The sequence below is a fragment of the Oncorhynchus tshawytscha genome, linkage group LG16, assembly GCF_018296145.1.
Source record: "Oncorhynchus tshawytscha isolate Ot180627B linkage group LG16, Otsh_v2.0, whole genome shotgun sequence".
Classification (NCBI taxonomy): domain Eukaryota; kingdom Metazoa; phylum Chordata; class Actinopteri; order Salmoniformes; family Salmonidae; genus Oncorhynchus; species Oncorhynchus tshawytscha.
In genome coordinates this window covers 69,733,902-69,746,407 of record NC_056444.1, presented here as the reverse complement: position 1 = coordinate 69,746,407, position 12,506 = coordinate 69,733,902, and the positions used below count along the sequence as shown (strand labels likewise).

The following is a 12,506-nucleotide window of genomic DNA, read 5'->3' as shown; positions in this document are numbered from 1 at the left end:
TGTTATTTTATTGCTGTTGTTACCATAATAACTACCTAGTAATCATTACTTTTAATGCTGCTAACAATAATGTCAATCCTATATTATCTGTGCTATAAAGGCGATTCACTTTTTTCCTTTTTCATGTTGTTAAACAAAATTCTAGGTCTGCTAACATTTCCTCATAAAATGTTTAACTTTTCAACCATTTTTTTTTTTTACATTTTCAATGCGAGACCTTTATTTTGAATGGAAATCACCGAGGTCACTTCCTTATTTTTGCTAGGTCTTGCTTATTCTTGCTGGCGGAATGGAGGTGTCTTCTGTCACAGTTTCTTCTTCTTGTTCTGTAGATTTTAAATGGTGGTTGGCAACCAACTTTAAAGGTGCATTACCGTCAACTGGACTGTAGTGTGGAAAAGAGACAGGGAAGGTCTATTCTAAACCCTACCCCTTAAACCCCCTAGAGTCGATGTCTGTGCCCCGTGGAAATCCAATTAGCACAATAAAAAAAGCCCCATACAAATCCGTCTGTTTAAACTAGAGATAACTTTTGCATGGGCTGCGTCTCAATCCATGAAATCTGCCTATGTTGGAGTTCCGCTGCGGTGGCAGAGCTACAGCAGTGTTTGTCAGACCATGAGACATCCTGAAAATCGGTCTTCTAGCGAAAACGGCTGTAGCGTCTAAACGGTTTGGGCTACACACTATGAAACGGAGAGACTCCTGGCGAGAACATTCATCTCATTCCCCTCTACTCCCACATGAGCTGATACCCAGAGGAACCTCGCAAATACCCCCATCTATCTCATCCTAAACAGGCACTGTAAAATCTCATACAATACATCATGTCTGCTCTGTGACACAAATTAATTTAAGCTCATCAGTGCTCATTACCTCCTCCATCCATTCTACAGCCAAGACTATGGCCAGCAACTCAACTCAATTTGTCACTGCCACCTTAAACTCAGTAACTCTAAGTACTCAGTAACACCTGTCCTCCCTATTTTATGGTCCTTAGATTCATCAGTGAATATATTCAAAAAAGCATGTGTTCTTACATGTTCACTTCAAATATTTACTGGATTCTATGGTGTTCTAACCAGACTAGTTTTTGTTATTTTAGATCTTTGGAAGCCTGGCTAGAACCATAATGCTTATGCAAAGGCATATGTTGTAGAGAAGCGACAAGTGATTGATATAAATCACATAAGAACAAAGACATAATTAAGTCAAGAGTCATAGTGGTACACAATACAATAACACATGGGAGGTTTTCAGTAAGCATTTATTAATATTTGGCAGAGAATGCCATGATCCAAAATTATCCAACAGTTTAATCACTTTAATGATTTCACAGATTCAATTGAAATAAAAATGTAATGTAATTGGTCACGTACACATATTTTGCAGATGTTATCACAGGTGCAGTGAAATGCTTGTGTTTCTAGCTCCAACAGTGCATTAATTCAGCTGTATTCAGTCATTCAGATGTATCGCTGGTTTTATACTGCACACATTTTCATATGCCCAACATGAACAAAATTATTAGTAGAATTAGTTTAATTCTTAGAACTACACTATTAAAATGTGTTCACCTACGATTTGCATTTGCATTTTGTCATCTCAAAATGATTCAGACAGACAATTCACTGGTGAACATTTAAAAAAGTTGTAGGTTATACCTCTGAAATGGCAGTTGTGTATGACTAACATAACACAGGATTCATATAACTGTTATTTCCGTTCTCTCTGAAAACACATTGTCAATCTTAAAAGGCAATTATGAGGAACAAATTAATTCTTACACTGCTCAGCATAGCATATCACAGACAGACAAATTATATGCAGTTGGGCCAGAATAAAGTATTGTAGTTTATTCTCTTTCTTTGAAATACCACTGCCTAAAGTAAATATCACCTTACAAAATTAATGCTCATGGCGCACAGAAGATTGATCGTTAAAACATTTAGAAATCTGTATGCCATTCAAAACATTTACTTATCGACCACTTAAATATGATGGGTAACCAGTTGGTATTTGCTACAGATAACTTTAAAGTCACTAAAGTGCAAAGAATTACAAGGTTAAAGAAAAGTCCTTAAATTTTGTTTGTCCCTAATTGACCATTCCTTTCAGTGGAGAAACCGTATTTTCTATGAATCAAAAGTACAATATGAATCAATTAAATTTACATAGTCAAGTTGTCTTATTCAATCAATTTGATTAAATTGGATGATTTGTTTATGTTATGTAAGTATTTTCAATACACAGTACACATTAAACAGCACTGACGCCTGACTCATTTGAGACAGGGGATGTTTTCAACTCTTTTCACTCTGTATTGTCTGCTCATAGACCAAGTCATCTGTTAACTATTTAAAACAATAGATTTTTAAGTGGCTTTTACAGATTAACTCGTCTAAATGACAACCTTTACCATGGTAAACTTTTTCCGACTCAGAATACTTTCATAAAGTATTAGGACTACATTCACACATTACACATACAGAATCACACAGACTTCATAAAGAGGTACAAATTCCAAAACTATTTTGGTGGCACCAGCATAATATCTGAATGGAGCAATTTGACATTGTACAACTGTAACAATGTAATGTAACCAAATATTTTTTGAGGCATTTGCCACACAATTCACAAAAACGTTCTTGTAAGTGTATAAAACCACTTATCAAATTTCATCCATTGTTTCACATAATAACATGGTATAACAATAAATGAAACAAGAGGTTGTCAAACTGATAGAGGATTTGTGAACATTAAACCCCATCACGTTTCACATGCAATGTCTTTTTCTCTCTCTCCCACACACACAAACAATATGGAGATCAGTGAATATTCTATGTCCCATATAGTAAGACTCAGTTCAAGAGTCATTCAGTGTCTTTCATTTTCTTCCCAAAGTCCATATAATTTGAAACTTACTAGGGTTTTCTGTTTTACTGTCTTTACAAAACGTTCTTCTTTAGCTGATTATCCTGTTCTGCCAACTTCCCCACTAGTCCACGCCTACTTACTGCACAGGCTTACAGCTGAACCTGAAACGCATTGATCTTGCTGGTGTTCTTCAGTGTCTGCCGCCTGTTGCAGAACCATACGCGGACAACCTCACGGTCGTAGTTGAGCTCCTTAGCAATTTCCGTAATCTCCTGGCCCGTGGGCAGGGCATTCTTCTCAAAGTAGGTGTTGAGCACTTCGATAGCCTGCGGGGTAAAGCTGGTGCGACGCTTTCGTTTCTTGGACGGCTCACCACCCACAAACTCCATTAGATTCTGCTGACCCTTCTGATTCCACAACTCAGCTTCGGCCAGCCATCGCTCCAGCACAGGCTTCAGCTTCTGAGCACTCTTAGGTGTAATGTCCAGCTTCTCAAACCTGCAAGAGGCAACAGAGGAGCAACAACTTTTAAACTAATTACACAGTAGCCGCTGATCAACCAGATTGTACCCAACATCTACTCTTCAATATAACACCTAACTCCATTTCATCTGGTCTCTAACTATTTTCAAGAATCTAATTTCTTCTTAACTTTTTGCTTAAGGAGAAACATAAGAAATACAGCAAGAACATTTGCAATAACCTTTTAGAGGAACAGCAACTTTGATTAACTTGCTTCTTAAGTCTATAGTTAAGGAAAACATTAAGAAGACATTTCTTCTTAAGGTTTTCCTACAAGTACGAAGACTTTAAAAATGTAGCCTTTGAACTACATTGTCCATAGCATACCAACATACACTATTTATCATATTGATAGGTTTCTGAAATCCATTCTATCTACTGTGCTGGGATGCCACCACCCAGTAGGTCAGAGGAGTTTACCTGCAGATAGCAGACTGACTGTAGGCCGGACCCTCTGTAGCCGTGAGAGCCTGTCCCACTTGTGTCTGCGTCAGCCCCAGGGATAGCCGGCGGATCTTGAAGTTCTTGGCAAACTCTCGAATCTCTTCCAGATTAATGCCCTCCTCATCTGTGCCCCCTTGCTGTGGCTCTTAAGATGGGAAGAGACAAACAAGAATAAATATCAAACTACTTGTAAAACAAGATCAATGTTTGGAGAGAACGTGCTCTTTCTTGGCCAGGGCTCGCTTGAAAAATATGTTCAATCTCAATGTTCCTTTGTTAAATAAATGGAAAGTTAAGAAGTGAAACTACGCACTGCTGACGAGCTGGCTGACAGTGGGTGTGTCTCCACAGGTTATAGGGAATGAGGAGGAGATTGGAGTGACTGTCTTCATTGCAGACGGTTGTGGGGCGATGACCACAGGTGACTGTGTAACTGTTGTTACCTGAGCCTGAGGGGAAATGTCAATGTCAGCAATGGGTTAATGGTTACATCCAACAAAGACCAACCATTTCCAGTTTAACCAAATGTTCACACAAAATATAACCACTCAAATAACCACTCAAAAGCACTCATAGGGACAAATGAATGGAGGGAGAAGGCCTACAGTACCTGAGTGCTGGGCTTGGAGAATGTCACAGGAGCACTAGGCTTAGGTATTACAGCTGCAGATGTGGGGACTGTAGCAGGTCCATTCCCTATGGTGGCAATGATCTGGCCCTGGGTGTTCAGAACCAGCTGTGGCTGGACTGTCTGCACCTGCAGGCCTTGCAGACCCTGGAGGCCCTGGAGATTAAGAGTCTGAGTAGCAGCCCCTCCAGTCAGTGATGCAGGGTTCAGCATCAGGGGGATGGTTCCAATCACCTGGAGGACACATTGAAGAGAATTAGGTTATGTATTTGTCAGTGACACTGTACAACAAGTTATAGGACATAAGGGTTTAAACAGGGTTTATACGTTCTTTATAAACTTAATTATCAGTTATAGATATTTTATAAAACTTTAATAGACAGTTAAAACCTCTTGGTTAAAATAGTGTGATTCTTAATTTAGTGCATACTAAATAGTGAGCTTGTTAAATATTTGCATGTTTGCACACCTGTCCCTGTGCGTTGGTGATGATCTGGCTGGTGATTCCGGACATGGCACTGGTGAAGATGGGAGTGGAAGTAAGGGCGCTGATGAACTGAGGCTGAGCCCCTAAAGACGCAGCACTGATCTGGGGAAAGAAACGGAGGCATCCAGATTATTCTACTGTCGATAATGTGATCATTTTGAATACAAAGTATATTCATGTGGATTAGGTTCTTTGCTCAAGTTATTCACAGACATGCCCAAACTTTGAAGTAAAAAACATGGCTTGCTGACTATCTTTTCCAAACACACACGTCTAGGAAAGAAAAACAAATGCACACACATCACAATAACAATAGAGAAACACATTCTTACAATGGCAGGATTGATGGAGAGGCCTGCAGACTGGAGTGTTGCCACAGACACGCTGGGCTGAGAGACGGCTGGCATGGCCTGGCCTAGTTGGGCTGCAGTCACCTGTGAGTTCTGCTGAGCCTGCTGCATAGCTGCCTGGACCTGCTGTAGTGATGCTGTCTGAGGCTGGAAGACTGTCTGCTGAGCCTGCTGCATAGCTGCCTGGACCTGCTGTAGTGATGCTGTCTGAGGCTGGAAGACTGTCTGCTGGGGCTGGACAGAATTTAGCACAGTGGCTGCTGGGAAAGAAGAGAACAAACATACAGGTAAAGCTCCATGTGGTAGCCAAATAAATCTTGACTGTTGATTCAATGTTGATTAATGCTTTGCATTCTGAGGTGTGTATCTCAGCCATGTCTTACTTTGCAGCCCTTGTAAGCCTTGCAATCCTTGTAAGCCTTGCAAGCCAGCAAAGGGTAGTTTGAGGAGGCTTCCGGCCTGGCTGGCACCTGAAATGCCAGGGAGTGTGGCTACGTTGCTGGTGGGGAAGGTGAGGACAGCCAGGCCTCCTTGGCCCCCCATGGACCCTGCCATGCTGATGGGGATGAGCAGGGGCTGGGCCAGGGAGCCTGTCTGGGCCATCATCCCCGTCATCAGAGTGGCCAGACCCTCCTGGGTCAGAACCTACAAGAGGAGGGAGGATCAAGAGGGGCGAGAGGTGGGAGAAGGGGGAAGAGGAGTGAGGTGGGAGGAGTGGGAGCAGGGGGAGGAGGATGGATATGAGGTGGAAGGAGGGGTATGAGGTGGTAGGAGGAGGATGAGGGGTAGAAGGAGGAGGTGGTAGATGGTAGGAAGAGGGTTATGAGGGAGGAAGAGGTGAGATCCAGACAAGTAAAGTGTGATGCATGGGAGAGGAAAAGGAGAAGAAGGTGGGGGGAAAAAATAAACAGGATGACCGATGACTACACTAAAAGTAGTTGAAAAGTTTTTTTTGTTTAATTGTTCTCACCTGTTGACAGCCTTGCAAGCTCTGCACAGTGATGGGCATGGTGGTCTGTGACTGCGACAGGGAGACGCTGATGGGAACTGCAGTCTGTGCTAGAGTCTGGACACCAGAGTCTGCAGACTCCACAGACACCACCTGGTCCTCCAGCACTGACAGCACAAAGAGAGAACACACTGCTATTCTACCATCAGCACACACCACACCTCACTCTTAAACTCTGTTTTTAAAACTGAAATATTTTTACACTGAAACGGTAAACAAAATGTAGTATAATCTGTTTTGCATGGAATCTAACCTACCATATCGGTATCCTACAAAGGGCTCACCTACTCCCCCAGCGTTGTGGGGTGGTCTCTGGCTGTCCTGCATGCCTGCCTGAGGTTCCTCCGTGGCCTGATTACCCCCATCTTCACCCCCCGAATCAGTCCTCCCATCAGGCACTGAGGATGGAAGAGAGGCTTGATCTACCTCCACTTCCAGGACTCGGATCGTCTCATGACCAGACATCACTATCACCTGCACAGCATTGGAGAACACAACACAAGACCAGGGTCCGCATTCATAAAGTGTCTCAGATCATAATGGATAAGATGGACAGAAGGGACCTGATCCTAGATATGCACTCCTGAGACGCTTTATGAATAGAAGTCACGCAACTATACACAATAAATGACTCATCATCTATTCTCAGCAGCGTGGATGTTTTTGTTCCGAGTCATGAAGAGGGCCGAGAGGTAATCATGTAGTAATAATACAATGATATGGTATAAATATCTAACTAGGCTCAGTATCGTTCCACTGATGTATTGAGTTAAATTTAGTACCGTTCAGTCTCAACCTATTGAGACAACTCAGGTAGAGGACCATGTGTATTGGTTACACGTGGAACAGAACATGAGTTTACACATGAGCAAACCATGCCATAGGAGTATGACCTGTCATAGTTCTTGTCAACAGTGGCAGACAGCTAGTCCCTATCTGTACCATATCCTAATTATCCAATTTGTATATCATTAGTAAATATAACAAAGCAAACACATGATGTATGAGTGGATCCAGCCATGAAAGATGTGAAGGAGAGGCAGGGAGAAAACCTGAGCTGGAGAGAAAGGTGCAGACAGAGAGTGCAATGCAGGAAAGAAGGGATGCATACCTGGTTGTCTTTGGCAGGGTATTTCAAAGTGCAGGAACCTAATGGCTGAAAAAATACTTCTGCAGTCAGACAGTGAATGGCTAAGGAGAACAGAGAGGCCAAGCACACACGTTAGGGCACAATGCACACAAATGGGAGAAAAAAACATGACTACAACAAAACAACAAAGATCAGCCAACAAGCAGCTCAAACAATGCTTTCTGAGAGCCCCGCTCGTAATTCAAAAAAGACATTGCTTTAGTTAGCTGACTATGAGTGCAAAGGACACAGATGGAGTAGACATACACAATGAATCAATAAGCATGACAAAGTATAGCAGAAACCTTAGGAGTGTTACCGAATCAGTATTAATTGATGACATTTGGTTAGCTACTATATCAACCTCAAAATTATTGTGTGGGGTTAATCATTCCAAATACACGGTGACATGGATGTGGCAATAGCTTATGACACGGGACTATGAAGCAGAGGCAACACAGAGAGTTAGGACATTTGGGCAGGGGTGTATAACTGATGTGAAATCATGTAGTGTTTGCAAAGCAGTTAGTGGTACCTGTTCATTGACAGTGAGGGGCGCATCAGTAGCAGGGAGATCCTGAGGATCCATGGTTTAGTGCTCTCACCACCAAGCAGTCATTGTCTTGACATTCTGAGTAAGGAAAGATAATACTGTACCATCAAAACTACCAGGTATTAGGCTTGCCTATGTGAATAGTTTTATCCCCATCTATGTGGTGTGCTGATATTTTTTCTATTAAATCTATGAAGTAGGCCTAATGGTTGGAGACATTTGTGCTACTCTAGATGAAACTATTATTATTATTATAGCTATGTAAAGAATGACTGTTCAATAGCAAACCGTCAAGCACTCCCACATTAGTGTCTTATGGGCCTATCTAATAGTGTGACAATTTGGTTTCTAGCTGGAGTTAAGGGGTATAAGAACAACAAATCATATGATGCCACATAAGTGACAGCAATATAAATAGAAGTCACACCTAGGATATTTAGTCCAGTGTACTTGTATACTGGGGGCTACTGGGGTGCACACACAGTGATAATAATAGACTGTATTACTTTATTTATGTCTTCATGACAAATTAAACATATAATGCACCACGAATTGGCAGCTTCTTGATCATAAACGGCCTAGAAAATACAGGCCCGCCTACGTCCCCAACAAATCTAGCATTCTAGAATGATTATAGCTGACAAATGACTATTCGAAATGTTTATATTTTGACGTAATATCAAAAAGATCAGTCGCGCGAAGCACACCACAACACAGAAATTATAGATCTGTCAAAACTTCGGCAGGTGTTGATCCCCGTACTCTGGCCACTCCTAATCTAGCCCCAATAAATCTCGCCGTGTAACCTATTTGAGGACACGATGTTACCCATAAAATATGCGCGACAAAAAAAAAAGACCCGCAATTCCATGCTTGGGGACTGCATTTGATGTATTTCCCTCTATTTATCATAAATATATAAATTATGCTAATTAAGAGCATTGCATATTAACGAAAAAAACTCATTTCCTCTCGCCATTTCGTCGCGCTATATAGCCAATGGTAATCTTACGCATGCTATCTTAGCAAACAACTTACCGTAAAAAATGTCTTATTTCTGTGGTTCTCCCCTTTTAAAAAGCTTTTCCACAGTTTGTGTTAGTCACACATAATTAAAAATGCATCTCACAGCACCAGTCAGGCGCTAAGGCTGCACACAAAAGATATATTTGCATTGATAAGGAGGGTTGGCAACGTGAGGATCCTTTCTTTCTCAATATTTAATGACGGTCATTTGGTACTGCAATTCAGATTACCCACATATTCCTCCATATGCCTCTTAAAAGCGACTTCTGCTGTAAAATCCACCAAAATGACTAAAAATGTGGCCTTTAGCACCACGTCATGAACATAATTTATGCAAGGAAAATCTTGCATTGAAAAATGTCGGCCTCGACTCTAGAGGAGCCATGGCTGCCTTAAAGCGACAGTGCATCTTTAAAATTATATGCAGTATATGATCGAGGTGAAATCTATTTAAATTAACGGTGTCCGAATGCACTGCTGTATTAAAGCAATTCAGAACTAACTTGTTGACATGTTCTGTTGCAGATTCAAAGCCAGCTAACTCGTTGCAGAATGTATCCATAATCATGAATGAATAAGCATATTTACTTGACAACAATGCACCTAGACACCCATCAATCACGTCAAGCCTCCTGAGTGGAACAGCGGTCTAGAGGCGTCACTACAGATCCGGGCTCAATCCCGGGCTGTGTAGAAGCCGGTCGCGACCGTGAGACCCATGAGGCGGCGCACAATTGGCCCAGCATCGTCCGGGTTAGTGGAGGGTTTGGCGGGCTCTAGTGACTCCTTGTGGCGGCCAGGCTCATGCACGCTGACGTTGGTCACCAGCTGTACGGTGTTTCCTCCAACACCTTGATGAGGCTGGCTTCCGGGTTAAGAGAGCAGTGTGTCAAGAAGCAGGGCAGCTTGACAGGGTCGTGCTTCGGAAGGCTGCATGCCTCTCTACCTTTGCCTGTCCAGAGTCCGTGTGGGAGTTGCAGAGATGGGACAAGACTGTAACTACCAATTGGATATAACAAAATTGGGGAGAAAAGGGGGTAAATTTTTTTTTACAAAAAAAATAATTATGTCAAATACCTGAACAATACCCCAACAATTCAAAGAAAAATAAATAGTTAACAATGCATAGATGCCTTTTATACATCACATATAAACATCTGACCTTGAAGTAAAGATTTAATTATTTGTTCATCGATGCCACAAACCTGCGATATCGAACAGCAGCATGTGAACTATTATCACTGTAGAGCACACAGATTCTTCTGCTTTTCCATTTTAGGAATTAGACCAGCAAAAATAACACATGTAAAACAGCAGATTTTTGGTGGGTGAGTTACAAACGGAGAAACACCTGGAGGTATAAGGTACTGTAGGTTTAACATTTGTAAAAAATATGTTCAAATTGGGAAAAGTCAGATTTAAGTTGACTGTGCCTTTAAACAGCTTGGAAAATTCCAGGAAATAATGTCATGGCTTTAGAAGCTTCTGATAGGCTAATTGACATCATTTGAGTCAATTGGAGGTGTACCTGTGGATGTATTTCAAGGCCTACCTTAAAACTCAGTGTCTCTTTGCTTGACATCATCAGAAAATCCAAATAAATCAGCCAAGACCTCAGAAATATTTCCAAACTCCTAAAGGTACCACGTTCATCTGTACAAACAATAGTACGCATGTATAAACACCATGAGACCACACAGCTGTTACACCGCTCAGGAAGTTGACACGTTCTGTCTCCTAAAGATGAATGTACTTTGGTGTGAAAAGTGTAAATCAATCCCAGAACAACAGCAAAGGACTTTGCAAAGATGCCAGAAGAAACAGGGACAAAAGTATCTATATCCACAGTCAATCAAGTCCTATATCGACATGACCTGAAAGGCTGCTCAACAAGGAAGAAGCCACTGCTCCAAAACCGCCATAAAAAAAGTCATACTACTGTTTACAACTGCACATGGGGATAAAGATCGTACTTTTTGGAGAAATGTCCTCTGATCTGATAAAACAAAAATAGAACTGTTTGGCCATAATGACCATCGTTATGTTTGGAGGAAAAAGGGGGAGGCTTGCAAACTGAAGAACACCATCCCAACAATGAAACACGGGGGTGGCAGCATCATGTTGCAGAACTGAAAAAGTGTGTGCGAGCAAGGAGGCCGACAAACCTGAATCAGTTACACCAGCTCTGTCAGGAGGAATAGGCCAAAATTCACCCAACTTATTGTGTGAAGCTTGTGGAAGGAGGTCTGAATACTTTCCGAATGCACTGTATTTTAAGGTGTCTAGGTGTAGCAGGTAAGGCGGAGCAGGCGCAGGACACAGAGATGAGTAATTCACGTAACTTTACTCAAAACAACAAATATTCCAAGAAGGAAAATAATCAAGCTCACAAATACAGACCAATTTACAACGAACAAACACGCACAAAACCATGGGGGAACCAGAGTGTTAAATAAGGAACATATAATTATGGGAATAGAAACCAGGTGTGTACAATGAAGACAAAACAAATGGAAAATGAAAAGTGGATCGGTGGCGGCTAGAAAACCGGCGACATCGACCGCCGAACGAACAAGGAGAGGGACCTACTTCGGCGGAAGTCGTGACAGTACCCCCCTTGACGCGCGGCTCCAGCAGCACGCCGACACCAGCCTCGGGACGGCCCGGAGGACGAGTGGATCGCCTAGCGTGTAAATCAGCTAGAAAGATGTGTCGGCATAGAGTAATTGTCTCTGGCCCCCTCCCAGTTAGGGGGAGTGATGAGCTCTACAGCCTCACAACTCAATCGCTGGTTGAAAACTGTTTTCTGCCCCTCCCAAAAGATAGAATTTGTAGATAATTGGCCCTCTGTCTGGGACTCACCCACAAACAGGACCAAGCCTGGCCGGCTGAGGAGTGACGGACTCCATCCTAGCTGGAGGGGTGCTCTCATCTTTTTCTACCAACATAGACAGGGCTCTAACTCCTCTAGCTCCACAATGAGATAGGGTGCAGGCCAGGCAGCAGGCTGTTAGCCAGCCTGCCATCTTAGTGGAGTCTGCCACTAGCACAGTCAGTGTAGTCAGCTCAGCTATCCCCATTGAGACCGTGTCTGTGCTTCGACCTAGGTTGGGAAAAACTAAACATGGCAGTGTTCGCCTAGGCAATCACACTAGGATAAAGACCTCCTCCATTCCTGTCATTATTGAAAGAGATCGCGATACCTCACCTCTCAAAATAGGGCTACTTAATGTTAGATCCCTCACTTCAAAGGTAGTTGTAGTCAATGAACTAATCACTGATCATAATCTTGATGTGATTGCCCTGACTGAAACATGGCTTAAGCCTGATGAATTTACTGTGTTAAATGAGGCCTCACCTCCTGGTTACACTAGTGACCATATCCCCTGTGCATCCCGCAAAGGCGGAGGTGTCGCTAATATTTACGATAAATGATGTTTTCGTCTTTTGAGCTTCTAGTCATGAAATCTATGCAGCCTAC

The 12,506-nt window shown here is 42.3% G+C and overlaps 1 protein-coding gene across 6 annotated transcripts; it reads right to left on the bottom strand.

Annotated features, from left to right (window-relative positions):
- Positions 1-1,249: 1,249 nt before the first annotated feature.
- LOC112216255 (POU domain, class 6, transcription factor 1) lies at positions 1,250-9,418 on the bottom strand. Of its 6 annotated transcripts, none has more exons than XM_042299556.1 (12): positions 9,038-9,418; positions 7,982-8,077; positions 7,429-7,473; positions 6,575-6,791; positions 6,279-6,424; positions 5,692-5,953; positions 5,393-5,568; positions 4,941-5,060; positions 4,454-4,705; positions 4,157-4,292; positions 3,820-3,988; positions 1,250-3,375 (listed from the first exon to the last, which is right to left on the bottom strand). In XM_042299556.1, the coding sequence occupies exons 2-12, from the start codon at positions 8,033-8,035 to the stop codon at positions 3,027-3,029; spliced, it is 1,926 nt and encodes a 641-aa protein (XP_042155490.1). In that variant the 5' UTR covers positions 8,036-8,077; positions 9,038-9,418; the 3' UTR covers positions 1,250-3,026. The 6 variants fall into 6 exon arrangements, with proteins under 6 accessions (XP_042155490.1, XP_024231868.1, XP_024231866.1 ...); XM_024376100.2 differs by having other exon boundaries at positions 5,291-5,565; XM_024376098.2 differs by having other exon boundaries at positions 5,291-5,568; positions 9,038-9,416.
- Between the last annotated feature and the right edge of the window lie 3,088 nt (positions 9,419-12,506).